Raw genomic sequence first — 21,452 nt, forward strand, 5'->3', positions numbered from 1 at the left:
TGTGTTTAATTTGGTTTAACAAGAATCCGGCAAAAGACTCTGCCGGAATGTTGCCAAACTAAAAAAAAAAAAAAAAAAAATGGCATTGAGTTCGTAAAGATACTGGGGTCAATCAAGATTAGTCAAAATTTATAAATTCAAATAACTATTTGTAAGTTTGATGTAGAAAATAAATGGCATAAACAGAATTGGGTGCCCATTATTACATATTTTAACTACCTGTCCAATGTTTCCTCTATTAAGGGTTTTATTTGTTATTATATATATTTTTAAAGGCGCGTCAATATCTTAGATCATGAGTGCCCGGAACTTTTTCCAATTCACTGCCGGCCTCCTGATAGAGTTCTCTCGTTAAAGGATGATGGTGAACTGTACGAGCAAGAGCTGGGGAAGTGAAAAGAAAATGCTGGAGTGATCCCCGGTATTTCTGCGCTGGAATCCAGTTTACGCTATCCACTGTGCTAATTCCCCTTCCTTTATATCATTATTAATATTATTTCTAAATAATTAATCTAAAGCTAAAGCAAAGTTCAGCGAAATTACTTCGGACTCCAAGAGTGCGGTTCTGTGTCGTCCGTCTCCACTGGCCTTTGCCTTACGAAAACATGCCTTCTAGCTGTATCAGATCTTCTTGTCCTATCTCGTACTCTTAGGGTGACAGGACATTCAAGATGAAGATCCAGCGCCATTGAAGCTTGTGATCCTCGAGCGGCCGCACTGGCGCCAACTTCCATGGAATCGCCGCCTCTGCCAACCGACAACGGACTGAAGTAGGGCGAGTATTCTGGGTTGTCTACGGACAGAGCTTGACGTTGTAGAAGAGTGTGAGGCGAGAGGAGAGCGCATTGTCCAGAAGTGCCTGGATGCAGTGATGACCTGCTATTTATAAAAAAAATAAATAATTACGTCAAATTAGTAACATTTAAATGGGCTCGGAGCCTGTGGCGCGGTTGTTCATCAGGTACTTCTTCAATGCAACAAAAAACTTGAGACTTGTTTTTTTTAATTGATGCAGCATCTCATTTTAATTAAATAGATTAATTTGTTCAAAGAAAAAAATTGCCAACATCAAAGTAAGTTACCTGCTTCTCTGAGGAGATACCGCCAACAGAGCGGGTTCTGCAAGATCCGGAGCTGAAGGTGATTTCCCTAAAAGCCCTTGTGGCCCTTTAGTGCCCAGCTCTCTGGAGAACTGTACAAACGCTGCTGTGAGTGCCCTTCGAGCCTGATGTTCGCTGGGCGCCGGTGAACTTATTCGTCCCTCCCAGCGCGTCTGACATCCTACACCGCTGTATCGACTTTCTCCAGATCTGTTAAAAAAGTAAGATAACGCTTAAATATCTGAAAATGATATTATTTAGGTGTCTGAAAATGTACATATTTTTAAGATGAACAGATGACCACCGTTATTCTGTTTATTTACTTAAAATGATCACTCAGTGTACCTAGACAGTCTGAACAGAAGACACACCAACCAATACGATGTAACTTTGTAAACAAAAAATATTATAATTATCAGCAAGCATAAGCCCTGAAGATGACCTAGGTCTCTAGGTCAAAATACTTACCGAACAAAAATTGACATTATTCTTTCTCCATTTTCTTTAAAAGAATCAATCATAAAAAAAAAGATGAACAAATTTATTTAATTGATTGTGATTGACTAATCAACAAAATACTTACCTAACAGACGCTTGACCTGGTAACCTTGCAGATTTACTTCTACCCGGATAGTTACTTAATTGTCTCGTTCTTGGTGTTGGTACAACTTTGGCCGCAGAATCACGAGCTTCAAATGTCATGACGCAAGCGGCTACAACGATGAAGCCTGTATACAAAAGTAAAAGTATAAAAAAAGTAAAAAAGTATTTCGATTGCAGCGTCTCAGCGTGTTTGTAGAGAAATCTGTCTGACCGGAATCGTCGTTTGTGTAAGAGGTGTTAGTTTCGTTTTGCTGAAAACATGATACTCTACACATGTAGTAGAGCAACGAATTGTCGTGAAATTTCACATGAAACTGGGTAAAACCGCTACTGAAACTTGATCTTTTATTAAAAGAAGTTTATGGCGATGAATGTTGTATCACGTGCGCGAGTTTTTGAGTGATTCAAGCGTTTCCAAGATGGCCGCCGAGAAGACGTCGGCGATGATGACAGCCCGGGCTTGCCCTTCCACGTCCAAAACGGATGAAAATATCGATTACAAATTAATCAACATTACTACCGTGAGGTGCTTGCTCAACTCCGTTGAAAGAGTAAGGAAAAAATGACCCGATTTGTGGATGAACAAGTGACGGGGTTCTCCATCAACTCAACGTGCCTGCTCACACTGTATTGTCTGTCAAGACGTTTCTAGCCAAGTACAACATCCCAGTTTTAGGCCAACCGCCTTATTCGCCTGACCTGGCCCCATATGACTTTTATCTGATGCAAAACAGTCAAAATCTTGTTTTGTTGAACTATTTAAGAACAATACGATTTTATATAAAACTTCGTTACGCGCATAGTCCTGATGATTGCAACCAACCGCGAACTATAACAAGCTGTACAGGACCTCATTTCCCAATTTTGGACCTCCCCATTATTCCTTGTCACATTTCGGCACATTCCTTTAGGATCGGTTCTACATACTATATTTATACGCTTGAAAAGTGTCGACATGATGCGCTGGCCATTATATTTTTTTGCCTGGAAATCCGCAGGGACAAATGATTTTTCTTATTTTCAGCCAGCTCTATTATAGTGGGCACCTTTTATTGCCGTGATAAGCCATTATTCTCTCTCTCTCTCTCTCCTCCAATAGCGCTTCACTAGCTGCTGATTGGTTATTGATTAACAATGTAATTAAAAGTTCAATGTTCATTTAATTAAAAAACACCTTAAATAAAAACCTAACTTATTAAAATTGTCCAATAAAAACCAACTAATTTCTTAATATATAAACAGGCCAATAAAATCAATTTAATAAAGGGCTACTTGAATAAAAAAATGCAACTTTAGCTATTCTATCCAAGAGTGACACTCATGTTAGTTATGCTAGTTCAGCAATACACCTCCGTCAAGCGGGTTTGCCTCATCTCTTTAGTTAAGGTTTTGTCTTCTAACGGATAAGACTTGATGTTTAAATTCAATAAAATCACAAAGAACCCAAGCGATTGTGGTTTAGGGTTTACTTTGAAATTCAATTCTTTGAAACGTAAGTTTATCATAATTATTATTAAGTAGTAGATTTATTGAAGCAATTATTATTATTAAGTTATACGAGTACAATCCTTGACTATGTTAGAATTTATAATAATTTCATTATAATAAGTTGGAGAGCGGATGTTGGACTAGTGGTTATGAACATGGCTTTGTAAGTGGGAGATCCCCATTTCGAATCCTGCGTATGACTACTTTTTATTTGTTAGAAAAAAATTGTTTATAGTAAAAGTATGAGCTTCCGCCCCCGTTCACGACACCTAATTGGGTAGTTGGACGTTAAGCTCCGCCTGAAAAAAAAAATAGGCGAGGGCCTAAAAACGTACATTTCCGGTAAAACAAAATTTGAAATCTAAAATTTTGGACACAATCGCCACAATGTTCTCTCTCTTTCTTTCAGTTATACTTTGTCCAGATGTTCTTTCACGGAGACTTCTAAGTCTTGTACAGTCAGGAGCTGAAAGCAGTTGCTCCAACTTAATGGGTGCCCACTGTAGTGGACGTTTCCGGGGGAGACGCGCTGTTGCAGGCTTTCTGTAAAAGAAACTTTAAAATAATCGAATCAACCATCCGAGAAAATCACATCCAAACCTGTTAACATCGTTCACCACTATGTGATAGTAAAGTTATTGTTTGAAGAATCTATCCAGTACATCAACTATTATTGGTCTTATTCCTCTAGATCAGCGGTTCCCAATCTTAGTGTACCCCTTTACCTGATTGTTTCCTTAGTGTGTACCCCTAAAATTTATATATATTTATATATATATATATTATATATATATAATATATATAATATATATATAATATATATATATAATATATATATATAATATATATATAATATATATACAATATATATTATATATATACAATATATATTATATATATATAAAAAGAATCGTATTCTTGATTTTGCGTATTGTAACTTTAAATTAACAGCAAAACAATCTGAATATAAGGTATCGAATCATTCGATATTATATTGGTATCGAAAAAATACTGCAGTATCAAATAAGTACTTAAGTCTAGTCAATTTATGTGTTATTCAGTTATATTATAATAATTTTGTAATTAAGTTGTAGGAATCATTTATTATATAATTTTTTCTCATTAATAATATATCTGTATAATTTTTATATCTTCCGCCATAATAACGTTTTTGGGGGGGGGGGAACCCTTAAACAATCTTTCGCGTACCACAGGTTGGGAACCGCTGCTCTAGATCTAATGAAATATTTATGTAATTCCCAAAAAAGAGGTTAGAAATCATACAATATCATTTCTGTCGAAAATTTCTATCGAAGCGCGAAACAGTTCCAAAAGGATGGAAATGGTGCCCAGTAATGCTTCCTTTATTTAAGAAAGCCGGAAGGATGAGATAGTTCCTGTGGGAATACCCATAAATACATGTTTTCCTGCTTACAAACAGGAAATCTACCTATGTCGATATACGAGTAATAATATCTACCTACAGAAATGTGTTATTAAATGATATTTCTCTGAGTGAACTTCATTTAAAAATTTAGGCGCCACGATAGTCGAGTGCTTAAGAGACTAGACCCGCAATGCTAAGATGTATTGTTGGTTTAGTGGGTTCAATTCCCCGGTCTCTATGCTTTGTATTTTATTTAATGGTTAATATGAGAATTTTATAGTAAAGTATGGTAGGCTAGACCCGCAATGCTAAGATGTATTGTTGGTTTAGTGGGTTCAATTCCCCGGTCTCTATGCTTTGTATTTTATTTAATGGTTAATATGAGAATTTTATAGTAAAGTATGGTAGGCTAGACCTGCAATGCTAAGATGTATTGTTGGTTTAATTAGTTCGATTCCCCCTGGTCTAGGTCTTAGATTTTTTTTAATGGTTAATATGAGAAATTTATAGTAAAGTATGTTAGGCGGTTATAGGCTAGACCCGCAATGCTAAGATGTATTGTTGGTTTAGTGGGTTCGATTCTCAGCCTCTAGACCTTGGATTGTATTTAATGGTTAATAAAAGAAATTTATAGCTAAGTATGTTTGCTAGTCGCCTCCGTCCACGACACCTAATTCGGCAGTTCGACGTTAAGCCCCCGCCTGAAAAAATAGGCATTACTTTACTTTACTCATTTAAAAATTGAATTTTAGACACATTAATTTCACTGGACAAAATTTAAATTTTGCAATTTACTTTCTTCTTTTTTTTCCTACCTAAACCAAATAAGCCTTTATTTATGTATTACGCTAAAATAAACAAAAAAAAAAAAAAATTAATTAACTCACTGTGCTGACAATGGCTGATTATATTGTTGAATGTTTTATTAATGACAAACAACAGGAGCGCAGAGTTGTCGACTACAAAGCTACAAGTTAGCGGTTTAATTGATTAATGGGAAATTGAGATAACACATCACAACCCAATAATACCGAAATGCTTTTTTATATTGGGCGAGGCGAAAGGGGAATATAGTTTACTCGCAAACATGATTAAAATGTATCTTAAACTTATCTCAGTAAAGTAAAAAGAAGTTTAAGTGTAAATAGTTTTAATTTAAAATATTTTGATAGGCTAAGGAATTAGCAATGTCGGACCGATGCCTGGGAATTTAACAGGGCACTTATAACAAGCTGGGTAACAGGTTGAGCTTAGTAAGCTGATGTAAGAAAAAAAAAAAGTTGGATACAACAAAGTTTTGGTCATTACTTCCAACAGTCCAGGACAGAAGATTACACACCAAAACTTTAAGGCAAACTCGCTTAATGTTAATCATATTACCATTTCTTTGATTTTTTTTTTTATCTGCCCATAACACGTACCATTTGTACCATTGACCAGTTTCGGATTTAGTCAGGAAATGTACAGTCGAACCTCTCAATAATGGTCACTGTCGGGGGAAAGCAAAGTGGCCGCTATTTGGAGGTGGTCGTTAGAAGGAGGTAGGCAAGTTTCATAATGAAAAAATATGTTTTTTTTTTCCAAATATCTATTTAAAAATTGTTTATTATTAATAGATTTAAAAACGTACATAATTGCATAATTATTGCAGCTATATGATATGCATCAAATTTTTCTTAATTATCCAATAAAATGTATCAAAAAACTACATATTATTGACTTATTTAATAATTTTTATAATAATGTTTATAATACCTAATCATCAAATTTATTTATAAAAATAACAATTTATGGTAAAATTATCATCATACTATCATCTATTATTAGAAAAAATAGAACAAACCTTTCGGCAAGTTGACGATGGCTCGATTTGTTTTTTTGCAAAAATCTTCCAACACATTTATTTTACTCTTCTAGAGTTAACTCACTTTCATTTGTGAGACATATTTCGGCAAAAAATAATATTGTTCGTCCAAAGTAATATTGAAAAATGATTAAAATGGTACAAGAGATGTATGGAGCTTATATAGGGAAACTTTAGGAAAAACCAGAAAAAAAAGGAAAAACTTGAGAGGGGATAATTACTATTTATCACCGCGTCAAAAGAAACTTTTAATAATAAGGTGGTTCGTTGGTGGGAGGTGAAACATATATAATCTGTTCCCTAAAATCAATGTCCGCGGTCGTTATGTAGAGTGACGTAGTTTGACGGCGGAGGTTGTTTTATATAGAAAGTGTATAGGGGTAAAACTGGGAAATCCAAAAAACTGACCAGTAAATGGAGGTGGTCGCTAGTGAGAGTGTCCTTTATGGGAGGCTCGACTGTAGTTCGAAACATAAGTGAAATCGAAATCTCTACACCATACCTCTGATGATGGTAGAAAGTCAAAAACCTACGCTGGATAAATTCAGCCATATTTTCCAACACTGTAGACCTAACCACATATTTTCAGCACCTTACAATTGTTAATAAGTATAAGCCCTAATGATGACTTATAGTCCACAGTTTAAAAGCTTTGTATTTATACTAATTAATAAAATACTGAAATTTCTGCTGAAATTTCTTCCCCTTGTTTTAATGTATCAGTCCACCCCCCCCCCCCACCCAAAAAAAGATACATTACTCTTCAGTTAAATTCTAAATTCTATTACAATTTCTCTCTCTCTCCTTTTTTTAAAAAATAAATTAAAATAAAATAAAGTGCATCAAATTTAGCGATATTAAAATTCGTTTATATTTTTGAAGCCAAATAAAAGCTTCATGAATATTCACATTTCCGATGAAACAAATAAAATAATACCGCGCAGTATTGATTGTGGTGGCAAATGTCTGAATTCGTATCTATTTCAGTTGCTCTTAAATTTATGTATTTCCACTTTTACTGTTCCGCCTTTTACATTCGCTGATACATAAAGTAAAATAAAAAGAAAAAAATGTAATAAATTGCTTATAGAGTAAAACTAAAAATGAATACAATTATTTAAATTTGGCTGTTACTTAAATTTTAATGGATAAAATGTAAATATTTGATTTTTTGTAGAAAGTTTTTTTTTCACTAATCGAATTAACATGTTCGATTTTATAATTAGGTTTCAAATTGAAGTCACATTCTTTACACACACACACACAAGGACAGTTGATTAAATCACGTTTCAAGGCGCCACGGTAGGCGAGCGGTTAAGAAGATAGACCCACAATGCTAAGGTGTATTGTTGGTTTAGTGGGTTCGATTCCCGGTCTTGGATTTTATTTAATGGTTAATATGAGAAATTTATAGTAAAGGGTGTTAGGCGGTTATAGGCTAGACCCGCAATGCTAAGATGTATTGTTGGTTTAGTAGGTTCGATTCCCGGTCTTGGATTTTATTTAATGGTTAATATGAGAAATTTATAGTAAAGTATCTTAGGTATTGATATGCTAGACTCGCAATGCTAAGATGTATTGTTGGTTTAGTAGGTTCGATTCCCCCGGTCTTGGATTTTATTTAATGGTTAATATGAGAACTTTATAGTAAAGGGTGTTAGGTGGTTATAGGCTAGACCTGCAATGCTAAGATGTATTGTTGGTTTAGTAGGTTCGATTCCCGGTCTTGGATTTTATTTAATGGTTAATATGAGAAATTTATAGTAAAGGGTGTTAGGTGGTTATAGGCTAGACCCGCAATGCTAAGATGTATTGTTGGTTTAGTAGGTTCGATTCCCGGTCTTGGATTTTATTTAATGGTTAATATGAGAAATTTATAGTAAAGGGTGTTAGGCGGTTATAGGCTAGACCCACAATGCTAAGGTGTATTGTTGGTTTAGTGGGTTTGATTCCCCCGGTCTTGGATTTTATTTAATGGTTAATATGAGAACTTTATAGTAAAGGGTGTTAGGTGGTTATAGGCTAGACCCGCAATGCTAAGATGTATTGTTGGTTTAGTAGGTTCGATTCCCGGTCTTGGATTTTATTTAATGGTTAATATGAGAAATTTATAGTAAAGGGTGTTAGGTGGTTATAGGCTAGACCCGCAATGCTAAGATGTATTGTTGGTTTAGTAGGTTCGATTCCCGGTCTTGGATTTTATTTAATGGTTAATATGAGAAATTTATAGTAAAGGGTGTTAGGCGGTTATAGGCTAGACCCACAATGCTAAGGTGTATTGTTGGTTTAGTGGGTTTGATTCCCCCGGTCTTGGATTTTATTTAATGGTTAATATGAGAACTTTATAGTAAAGGGTGTTAGGTGGTTATAGGCTAGACCCGCAATGCTAAGATGTATTGTTGGTTTAGTAGGTTCGATTCCCGGTCTTGGATTTTATTTAATGGTTAATATGAGAAATTTATAGTAAAGGGTGTTAGGCGGTTATAGGCTAGACCCGCAATGCTAAGATGTATTGTTGGTTTAGTAGGTTCGATTCCCGGTCTTGGATTTTATTTAATGGTTAATATGAGAAATTTATAGTAAAGTATCTTAGGTATTGATATGCTAGACTCGCAATGCTAAGATGTATTGTTGGTTTAGTAGGTTCGATTCCCGGTCTTGGATTTTATTTAATGGTTAATATGTATGAGAACTTTATAGTAAAGGGTGTTAGGCGGTTATAGGCTAGACCCGCAATGCTAAGATGTATTGTTGGTTTAGTAGGTTCGATTCCCACTGTCTAGGCCTTGGATTTAATTTAATGGTTAATAAGAGACATTTATACTGAAGTAAGTTTGCTAGTCGCCTCCGTCTACGACACCTAATTGGTAGTTGGAAGTAAAGCTCCGCCTGAAAAAATAGGCAATTACTTTACTTTAATTTACTAAATCACGTTTTATCTCACCGACAACTATCGGTTATTGCCAAAAGGCTTGCCTAAAAATTCAAGAATCATCAATTAGTAAACAATTGGGTGAATTGTACGAGTACAAGAGGAACCTGAAAGCCTACAGGGGAAAAGCTAACGCTACACTGTCTGTAAGAATGTCAATTGATTTATTATTTCCTTCCAGAAAATGTGCACCAATTTTCCATTAATTTGAAATTTTTGTAAATCAGTGTATCGCTGGAAAAGTATGCATGTTCCGCAATTTTTAAAAATATTTTGAACCAATGCCTTAACCAAACGTCCTTAATTCCGGAAATGGGGAAAAGACGTTAGAGAGAAGAGAACTTATTGGATGACTTCACCATCTAATGATGGACCAATGAGATTACTCTGTCGGTGTAAATTACAAAAAAATAAAAAAATAAATAAATAAACTAAAAGGAAGTGAAGTAAAAAAAGTAACACGGATGTAATTAGAACTGAATAAAAAAAAAAAAAAACGCGTAAAACAGGAAGGAAATCACTGAAGAAAAAAATGTGAAGATAAAAAGTTTTAGTTGGCAGTGAAAAAAGATGGGGTGGAAAGTACCCTCATGAAGTTGTAATAACGATCTCAAGGTAACGAACGGGACAGGAGAGAGGTTTTGGTCTGGTTAACGAGTCAAGCTCTGAAAGAAGTATCTTCTGCACAACATACTCGAGTGCTGCTGCTACGGTGACTGCTGCAATCCCCCCACTATTCGTGCTTCTTCACTCAAGAGTATACCACCATCTTTTTTGCCGAAATGTGGGAGCTTTGAGTTAGCTTTATTTCAATTCTATTTATATTCACTAGCGACTTCATTTTGGAAGATACTTATTTAAATATGACGCTCATAGGTTATCCGATTGCTGGAACAGATATAGAACTGGATCATATGTTAGTGTCTAAAGCAGGGACCCCCAAAACTACGGCTCGCGGTCCACATGCGGCCCCCTGAGGACATTTATCCAGCCCCCGCCGCACTTCCGGACATCTATTTCATTGGTGGTCATTGGTGAAAGGAGCACTATATTGAGCGCTGCGTTGCTCATGTACAGTACTACTTCCGATGACGCGGGATGCTCCGTAAAATAACAGCAGAAGTAGGAAGAAAGGCAAATTACTATAACTAAACCGGGACATTGACCATCTCATTAGCCAAAAGTAGGCCCATAGTTCCCACAAAAATACTGGGCAGTTTGGTGATTTAAATTTACTTGTTCTTTATTTTAAATATTATATTTGTTCCCGTTTTGTTTTTGTTTTTTTACTTTAAAATAGTTTTTTTTTTATAGTCCGGCCCTCCAACGGTCTGAGAGGCAGTGAACTGGCCCCCCTGGGTAAAATGTTTGGAGTCCCCTGGTGTAAAGTCATAGAGCTACCTACGTAAAAGGAAGCGCCATTATGTCCAAATTCCTGGACAGAACAGAGTATCCCTCTTCACATACACACATTCCATACTTAACAATAAATAGATAACTCGCTCACAGACACACCAAACACTGTACTAAAAAAGACCTAAAAGTGCAGATTTAAATTTATAAATAAAATAAGTTTGAAAAAAGAAGAAGAAAACTATTCAGGCGGGGCTTTACGTCCAACTACCAATTAGGTGTCGTGGACGGAGGCGACTAGCAAACGTACTTTACTACAAAAGTTCTTGTATTAACCTTTAAATAAAATCTAATGCCTAGATCAGGGGTAATCGAACCCACTAAACCAACAATACATCTTAGCATTGCGGGTCTAGCCTATAACTGCCTAACATACTTTACTGTAAATTTCTTTTATTAACCATTAAATAAAAATCCAAGGCATAGACCGGGGCAATCGATCCCACTAAACCAACAATACATCTTAGCATTGCGGGTCTAGCCTATAACCGCCTAACATACTTTACTGTAAATTTCTTTTATTAAACATTAAATAAAATCCTAGGCCTAAGACCGGGAATCGAACCCACTAAACCAACAATACATCTTAGCTTTGCGGGTCTAGCCTATAGCCGCCAAACATACTTTACTATAAATTTCTTTTATTAACCATTAAATAAAATCCTAGGCCTAAGACCGGGAATCGAACCCAGTACCACAATACATATTAGCTTCGCGGGTAAAATAAAAAAAAAGGTTATCAAATTTATTATTTTAAAAGAAAAGTTGTCTAAAAATTCAGTCAAAAGAAAAAGAAACAGCCTAAAGTTTGCCTACTTGCTGGTCCCGATTTTAGCCCAAGGCTAAGCTCCCAACGCAATTACTTTGAGCCTGCTCTGATTTATAGCCTAAATTGAGCGTAAAATAAAATTGCTCAATCAGGCGAATATTAAAAAAAAGAAAGAAAATCAAAGAGAGATATAATGTAAAAAGTGGCCAACTAAGCAAAAAATAATAAAAGCAATATTTAGCTTGTATTCTGTCATGATTTATTGATAATACGCCATCTAAATCTGATTGACTTTCTGTGCCAAATAGTTTTTGGCACAGTATATTGACTAAGCAATGTAGTTTTGATCAGTTTTAATATTTGTTTCGGATATCTTTCATAAAATTATGGGATTAAAACAGGACAGTTGTATAAGGGTTGATCGTCAAAAACTGCACGAAAAAGCGTAACGTTGAAAAACATCCAACTTTGACAATTTTTTTCTCTTTTCCTATAAAAGGTAAAATTTCAAAATTTTCTTTAAAATATAGGGCAAATCAATGTCAAAATGTTTTGAATGAAATCAATAAATAGAAGCGGGGGGTCCTACTTTATAAACGCTTGGGGGGTCCTTAGGAAGGAGGGGTCTTATTTCCCAAAATGAAAGTAAAAATGAAAAAAAAAATGCTCTAACAGAGACAGAGATGGGAACCGGTTATGAGGTAACCCTAAACTTTACTCCACTCTGTCTGGCTAAAGAGCAAAGGGAGTGATCTTCTGAATATGTAGAGAAAAATGTTTAGGAGGGTGTAGAAAGAATATTTAAGACTATGGCTGTAAAGTCTCCCAACACTTTCCAACAGCTTAGCCAAAGACGTTTTGTCGAAGATAATAAATACGCCGGAGATGACTAGATTGAATTCAAAGCCTTCGAGGGCGTCCCAACATGAAGTATGTAAACCAGACATCTTTTCAAGTTATCAGAGGCTTGGGGCTTAAGCATTGAACCACCTCTGGAAGCTATACAAAAGTTTTGAACTTTAGAAAGTGGACATCCTAATCTTGGAGCCAGGGGGGGGTTGTTAATAAGTTTTAGGGGGAGTATAGATCATTTTTTGAGGGTATTGGGCTAGAACAGTGATTGAGTGTAAACCCCTTGCAAAGTGCCATTTTTGAAATATTTAGGGAGGGCTTTGTTTGGAGTGGGTGCATAGTGCACCAGACAAATTATAACTACTGGCTGTCCTGTCTTATTAGAAACTTTCTTGGAGTGTTTTTTCCCTTTTTTGATCTTGGAGAGCCACCCGGGAGGAGAGTGGGGGTCGCAGCGTGGGTAGAGAACACCCACGCTCCCTGTAGTTAGCTGGTTATTAGAAGAGGAACACGCCCTACCTGGAATTTTTTTTTTTTTTGCGGGGCGCTTCCTTCAGAATATTGAAGGAGCGGTGAATTGAGGGAATGATTATTCTCACTGCAGGTCCCGCCCCCTTCTTACCCTAGAAATCCTTGATAAAGTGTTTTCATCACCGGGGATGCTGTATGGTTTCCTTCTTTTTTTCTTTTACCTGGCACTTCGAACTTTATTAAAAATTTAACATGTTTGTACCTGTTAACTAGAGTACCAACAAAACAAAAAAAAAGTGTCGACATACATTTTTTTATTTACTTTCTTAAAATAGTATGTAAAAGCATATGTAACAATTAAAACCAAATAAAAATCTGTTTAGAAACACCCACACGACTTCCTGCTATTACTGTTCTCAAGTTTCGAACTCATTAATATTCCCTCAAACTCGAAATATTTGACCCTCATATTGATTCTCACCAATTCTTATAGTTTTGTAAAAACCTGTAAATTACACCTTAAATTGTAACCTTATAGAGTTAACCTTGAGGGTTAACCAATACGTAGTTTGTTAATGAAGAACTACCTATTGAATGAAAAACTACCCATTGAATGAAGAACTACCCATTGAATGAAGAACTACCCATTGAATGAAGGGGTCCTTCCGGTTGAATTTGATTTAAATTTAATGATAAATTTCACCCCTTCCCCCTCTATAAAAAGTTCACAAAAGGTATTTTAAAGTGACTCTAATCAAACCTTGTACATACAGGGTGAACCAGTGTAAGTATTGCCTATAGGTGTACTGCGTGTAGTACATCTAAAGTGGAGTTCAATGACGTATTGGCCAACTTCATATTTTCCACTGTTTTTGAGTGACGTCACTTTAATTTTTTTTTTTTTTTAAATCATACTTTTTTTTGCAATAAAAATGTTATTACTCAGAAAGTTTTAGTCTGAATTCGATTCTGATGACACGATTAGAAAGACAAGATAAATTTTCTGAAAAATTGATACCATTTCGAAGCATAAGTTATTCTCCAAACAGCCTCAATTCCCCTCCTGGATAATGGGAAAAATAAAAGTAATCGAAATTTCATTAAGAAAACTCATTAGGCCCTTACGTGATCATTATCAGACCTAGGTGCTGGCACTTTTTATAAAAGTTTCCTTGCCTAATGGGTTTTCTAACGGTACAGCATTTTCCAGGATTCCTTTTATCTTCGTACAAGAAATTACTTTTGTTTTTACAAGAAAACGTGTTCAAGAGCACAAAACAGTGTTAGTTTATCAAGTTGTTTAATTCATTATTTAATGGAAACTCTTTTAGATGGACTAGTAGTCAATTCTTAAAGTAGATTGTCTCAAAATAAGGAAGTCAAAGGTTACAAATTGCACTAAAAAAAAAACTAAGTAAGTAATAACTTACATATAAAACATGTTTCAGTAAAAATGCTTTTATTAAGTTTTATACCAAAAAAAAGTCTTGAAAAATTTGTAAAAAAAAAGGTAAGACGGATGTACATGAAAATAGAAAGATGTACTCACCACCTACTCCCATTACAATGGGTCCAGCGTAGGAGAGATTATTTAAATGGAATCCCCTAGCTTCGTGCTTAATTCTAACTGTGGTATTGCCTCTCAGCTCCTGTCCCATCGAAAGCTGGTCGGCATAATATCCTGTAAAAATAAAACAAAAATATTTTCACTAATTAAACAGGTAAAAGAATGGGAAAACATTAACTTTTAGATGAAGAGAAAAACAAAAATAATAATCTCATGATCATGATAAAATTTAAAATAAAGCGTATTATATTAATACTAAAGCTGTTCATCTTTTGATCCCATATTATAGTGTTAAATTTGGACCTGGGGATACAGGTGAATTAACTTAGCAATTGTAGCTAAGTTAAACGTGATGGTACCTAACTATAATAATAATTTTTTAAATTAATGGTATTGCCCCTGGATTTCATTTTTGCGGGGGTGACATTTCCGAGCATCATCAGCATCATCCTGAAGATCTCTTGGGCATCGTTTTTTTTAATTTAAAAGAATAAGATCAAAGTGGTTCACACATCAACCATAAATTGCCCACATATCTTCGGACTTAACTTCACAAAACTTCAATTTGGTAGGCATTGCAGCCATCATTAATCGTTGCTGAGTTCCGGGCTTACAAACAAACATTTTTGGTACTGGGTTCGATTCCCAGTCTAGGCTTTGGTAAGATTTAATGTTTAATATGAGAAATTAATAGTAAAGTATTTTTAACCGGTAATAGGCTAGACCCGCAATGCTAAGATGTATTGTTGGTTTAGTGGGTTCGATTCCTCAGTCTAGGCTTTGGTTTCTATTTAATGGTTAATATGAGAACTTTATAGTAAAGTATGTTAGGCGGTTATAGGCTAGACCCACAAAGCTAAGATGTATTGTTGGTTTAGTGGGTTCGATTCCACAGTCTAGGCTTTGGTTTCTATTTAATGGTTAATATGAGAACTTTATAGTAAAGTATGTTAGGCGGTTATAGGCTAGACCCACAAAGCTAAGATGTATTGTTGGTTTAGTGGGTTCGATTCCCAGTCTAGGCTTTGGTTTCTATTTAATGGTTAATATGAGAACTTTATAGTAAAGTATGTTAGGCGGTTATAGGCTAGACCTGCAAAGCTAAGATGTATTGTTGGTTTAGTGGGTTCGATTCCACAGTCTAGGCTTTGGTTTCTATTAATTGGTTATTATGATAAATTTGTAGTAAAGTATGTTAGGCGGTTAGACCCGCAATGCTAAGATGTATTGTTGGTTTAGTGGGTTCGATTCCACAGTCTAGGCTTTGGTTTCTATTTAATTGTTAATATCAGAAATTTATAGTAAAGTATGTTTGGTATCCGCCTAAAAAAAATAGGCTTACTTTACTCTTACTTCTTACTCTACATCTACAAATGATGAAGTGATATTTACAGACAAGAATAAGAAGATCTGGGCTCAATTTCCTAGCAACGACTACTGAAAATCAAATCTAACTTTGAACTCAACGCACTCTTGAAATCGCGATCTGGACTCAAGAACATGAACAATTGAGACCATCCTAGCATTTAAATACAGGTCACGTTCAATCTTTACAAATTTTTGAATCCTCCATGCTATGTTTCCAGTGGTACTATTCATGTACGTACCATTCATCAAAGAACTCATCTCAGCTCGTCACAAAAAAAGGTTCAGTCCCCCCCCCAACTCTCGGTAAGATCATCCTAATCCTCTAATCCTCATCGCCTCTCTTCTTCAACCTTTCCTTACTCTCTTGTTCGACTAGTCCGCGATTTGCTCTTTGTTAGCTGAGAGTAACTCAACACCGCATTTATCTCCTCTCACTTTCACACAATTTTCTTATTAAGAAAGTTTAGGAGAAACTCAAAATCACTCATTCCTGTTTTTTTTTAATTGATTCAATCAATTAAAAAGAAATATATATTAAATGGAATTAATTAAAAGTTTCTTTTAGTGCATTATATCATCAAAAATTTAATTGGATAATTCAAGAAAGACTTTTTCCCTTTATTTATTTATTATTTATTTTTACATGAATCATACTAAAACTTCAAAGAAAAAAGAAAATTCTCCTGAGCAAAATCAGGACAAACCCTCCCATTAAATAATAAATAGTCCAGGAATCAGGAAAGTTCCTTCTTTCCCATCATTTTCAAACCATAAACTGTTAATTTATTTAAGGAATTCTGTGTTTACTCCCGAGAACTTTACTCGATTCCTGGTCATAAAAAGGAAAAAAAAGAGGGCCATTGTACTTCAAGAAGGAACTTAGATTTTAATGAACTTTGGGACACACAAAAGTAGCAGTAAAAAGTTAGCCCAGTAAGCATGCTTACTTCCGGGCCCAACTTTTATCTTGAACTTTCGAAGTATATATAACCGGACACAGGCGGACGGCAAACTTACTTACAAAATATTTATAATGTTGTTTTTGTACTACAAAAAAAAGAGAAGATATTCTTGACAAAAGAGCACCACCACCTTGCGATTGTCTGGTACCCTTCCCACTATGATGTTGTTTCTCATCAGTGAATGTTTCGAACTCTGGATTTAGAAACAAATTTTTAAACTAGAATTAGGTTGAAATGGTTTACATCTAAAAATAGACGACGGCATTTTGATTGGCAGTTTCCACCTTGATCTGTAATTGATCAATAATACTAGAAAAACTACTGACAGACAAATCTTTCTTCTTAACTGAATGAATTACCAGCAAATATGATCTATAATCGAATGTAGTGATGATTAATGTTAATTTATGGTATTCAAGGTGTTGACAAAAGTAATATATTGCTAACTTTACTTTTTCAGCTGGCTAAAAGAAATTCGCGTAGGGCTGAAAATAGGAGTGAGAGAGACCATGAGCGGATGTACGCAGATTTCGGAAATTGATCTTTACTAGGGCTGAGCCATCCCCACCCCAGGTTAACAATTGCTAAAACGTTTTTTCGTTTCATCTTAGACCAAGAAAGCTGCAAAAATCGGCAGACCTTATTCCTGCCGGAGTAAAGAAGCATCGTCTACCCTTAGCGCCTCATCGTAGTATCGGCCGGCCATCTCATACCCCCCACCCCCCACCATAACGCCAACATGATCCACAATAAGATAACTCTTATTGGTCTCCAGCCATGTGTCAGTGTGAGGGACTTGTCCTGGGCTAAGGATGTTATTTCTCGGGGAGTGAAAAAAAAACCAAGGCCTGGGGTAAGCTTTATCCCACAGAGAATTCGCTCTCCAGAATTTAAGAGTAAACGAGGCAGGTCTGGTGGGGTAAGCTTCTAGAGTGCGCGGAGTCACAAATAGATTTAAAGGAGTCGTGCAGGTGGCGTAGACCTTGAGGCCGCCCTAGCTGAATTTTATCTTATGGTCTCCAGGCAGGTCCGTATTGTGTTTGCTACGACCTTTCCAGATCAAACAAGAGCAGATAACACAGAATGATAGCAGCTATGGGAGAGGTCCAAAAATCTCCAGATCCCAATATAGTTCCTGTCCAGGTTAAACTGAATCCATATTCCTACAGCGTGGATTTCGCAATAAAACTTCCTCATTGGTGTCTTGGTGGTACTTAGCCTATAAATTCCAGCACCAGTTCTCTGTTACCGTATTCGTATAGCAGTCCTAGATCAAAAGCAGTTTCTTACTTTGCGAATTTTGTAATCATCTAAGAACTTAAACCAATGGTAGGTTGTTATTATAAATAAACCAAACTAAAACCAAAAATATCAGAACTTATCTATAAAGATACTTAAAATAAGTCGTATTTTATGAGAAATGTTTTTATCTTTAAGTCAGGACTTAGTTGGCTACAATCACACTTAATAAATAAAAGTGAACGTTACGAGCACACCATTCTAAGTGAGTAAAAGCCAACTCCTTCACAACTTACTTGGCTAAAGTCCCTACAACATTTATCGATAACTTGATATATAACGCTCTCTAAACGATATGAAGTAAGACATTCTTTGTGGATCCTATTTTTTTTTTGGAATTTAAGCTTCATTATATAAGCTTAATGGATCGCGTTAAGCATAACTATTCTAAATACTTAATATTTTTATAAGTTTTTATGTAGAGTTAATTTGAGAAAAATATAGTTAAATGAATTAATACTTCTAAACAATCGTTTAATAAAACATCTGAACATAATCATAACACAAAATCTGAACACAATCATTAACACAAAATCTGAACACAATCATTAACACAAAATCTGTTCACAATCATAATACAATCTGAACACAATCGACACAAAATTTGAACACAATCATAATACAATCTGAACACAATCATAATACAAAAATCTGAACACAATCTAATACAATCTGAACACAATCATAATACAATCTGAATACAATCATTAACACAAAAACTGAACACAATCATTAACACAAAATCTGAACACAATCATTAACACAAAATCTGTTCACAATCATAATACAATCTGAACACAATCGACACAAAATTTGAACACAATCTAATACAATCTGAACACAATCATAATACAAAAATCTGAACACAATCTAATACAATCTGAACACAATCATAATACAATCTGAATACAATCATTAACACAAAACTGAACACAATCATTAACACAAAATCTGAACGCAATCATTAACACAAAATCTGTTCACAATCATAATACAATCTGAACACAATCGACACAAAATTTGAACACAATCATAATACAATCTGAACACAATCATAATACAAAAATCTGAACACAATCTAATACAATCTGAACACAATCTGAATACAATCATTAACACAAAAACTGAACACAATCATTAACACAAAATCTGAACACAATCATTAACACAAAATCTGAACACAATCATTAACACAAAATCTGAACACAATCATTAACACAAAATCTGAACACAATCATTAACACAAAATCTGAACACAATCATTAACACAAAATCTGAACACAATCATTTCACAAAATCTGAACAAAGTCATTAACACAAAATCTGAACACAATCATTAACACCAAATCTGAACACAATCATAACCGTTCTTTCATTACAATTCTCATGATTCAAACTCACAAATTTTCTTATTAAACTCCTAATTTTGAGACTTAGGCGATTTCATTAACAATATTCAGAATGTAAAACCCCAAGTTCCACCAATATAACCCTTAACCAACCCCATAAAGTCGTAAAACAGAATCTAATTAAAATTTTTATTCAAATAACGGTATGAAAAGAAAAGTATGTAATTTATACTAGAAGATTTTTGAAAGCATTTTCAAAAAGTTTAACGAAGGAAATTCGACGGGTAAAATGGATTATACCGATTGTGGAATTTTCTTAAAAAACTGGGAATAAAGAAAAGAAAAGTTACTGGAACTTTACATTAATAATGGGAATTGAGAACAAAAACAAAATGAATGAACTTTAAAGGTAAAAAAAACCAAGCCATTTCCCTCCCTTAAAAGTTTTCTTAATTGAATTTTCCAGAAAAGTATTTTCTAATAATAGTAGAGTGCCATAAGAAAATAAAGTTATCAGGGGAATTTTCAAAACCAATTTTCGTGAAAATCTCTAGAAAGTAAACAAATAAAAATCCAGTCGGAAAATTGGTCTTCCGGTTGTGAGCTTTTGATCGTGAAGTTTCCATTAAATCTTGTGATAGGACTCGGGAAATTAGCTTTCCCTGTGATTTTTCCTTCTTTATTAAATATTACATCTTTATATTGGGCACATAGGGATCATTTTCTTAAAGAAAAATGTTTTTTTTTCCAACTTACGTGATTTCCAGTGAAAAACACGATTTCGGAAAATGCGACATTTAATAACAAAAGGTTCTTTTCCTTCATTTTTATATAGCTGAAAATTGTATGGGTCACATCACTCTCATATTAATGAATCTTTCGTGAATATACAAAACGCCAGTTTCCGTAACTTTAACTAAAAGTTAACTGTTGAATCTGTTGAATAAACAAATCATTGAAGTTTGGCTGACGTCATTGGCTTACATTGTAAAACTTTGTGGAATTGTTAGTATTGTAAAGTTTCAACTTTAATTAGCTTTCATCACTTTTCTATTTGTACGTTTGAACAAAGCACTCAGTTAATATCAGAAAATATCTTACTTATTAAGGCGCCAAGATAGCCGAGCGGTTATAGGCTAGACCCGCAATGCTAAGATGTATTGTTGGTTTAGTGGGTTCGATTCCCAGTTACTAGGTCTTGGATTTAATTTAATGGTTAATATGAGAAATTTATAGTAAAGTATGTTAAGCGGTTATAGGCTAGACCCGCAAAGCTGAGATGTATTGTTGGTTTAGTGGGTTCGATTCCCTCGGTCTAGGCCTTGGATTTTATTTAATGGTTAATATGAGAATTTCATAGTAAAGTATGTTTGCTAGTCGCTTCCACGTCACCTAATTTGGTAGTTGTGACATAAAGGCGGCCTGGAAAAAAAGACAATTACTTTTTTTACTTACTTATTTTCTAAATTTTGAAGGAAGACAACATCTGTCGAATAGGAAAACACTCAGAGAAGCTTAAGTACGCTCTTTGCTGCTGGATATCCGATCAATTTACAGTTAGTCACGGGCTTGCAAGTCGCCGCGAAAGCTCGTAGTAAAATAAAGTACCTATACTTCATTTTAATTTTTTACTTACAGCCTCAAGTCGTGCGCTTAAACTAAAGCTATGTGTAAAGATGGTAAACAGTAAAAAATTCAACAACTAAGAAAGCTTACCCAAAATGGCCATGGTGGTGCCGATGAACATAAGAAGTAGGCCGAAAGATAAAGCTTTACAAGCGTTCCAGAAACAACGACTGGACACTTTACCCTTGACCACTTCAACGTCCCACTGTTGTTGTTGTTGTTGATGATGTGATTGGTGCGCCGCCTGTGTATAAGAATCAGTAGAAGCTCTTGGCGCGATATGTCTGACTGTACCTGCAGTACTACCGGACACCTTCCTAACAGGTGCTAAGCCGACACTTGAGTGCATCGCCTGTAATAAAAATCAATAGGTCTTGATTAATAAACAGCTGCAGGAACAAA

The 21,452-nt window shown here is 35.0% G+C and overlaps 1 protein-coding gene across 1 annotated transcript in view; it reads right to left on the bottom strand.

Moving 5' to 3' along the window:
- Positions 1-21,452, bottom strand: part of LOC141446114 (uncharacterized) — a 65,333-nt gene that overhangs the window by 5,566 nt on the left and 38,315 nt on the right. Inside the window, exons 2-6 of the mRNA XM_074112538.1 lie at positions 21,141-21,402; positions 14,429-14,560; positions 1,684-1,828; positions 1,083-1,310; positions 544-879 (exon numbers count right to left, since the gene is read on the bottom strand). Coding sequence (XP_073968639.1) covers positions 544-879; positions 1,083-1,310; positions 1,684-1,828; positions 14,429-14,560; positions 21,141-21,399 — 1,100 coding nt within the window. The 5' untranslated portion in view covers positions 21,400-21,402. The remainder of the gene's footprint in view (positions 1-543; positions 880-1,082; positions 1,311-1,683; positions 1,829-14,428; positions 14,561-21,140; positions 21,403-21,452) is intronic.

Source organism: Rhodnius prolixus, unplaced genomic scaffold, assembly GCF_049639745.1.
Source record: "Rhodnius prolixus isolate KJV_2025 unplaced genomic scaffold, Rpr scaffold_1, whole genome shotgun sequence".
NCBI classification, from domain to species: domain Eukaryota; kingdom Metazoa; phylum Arthropoda; class Insecta; order Hemiptera; family Reduviidae; genus Rhodnius; species Rhodnius prolixus.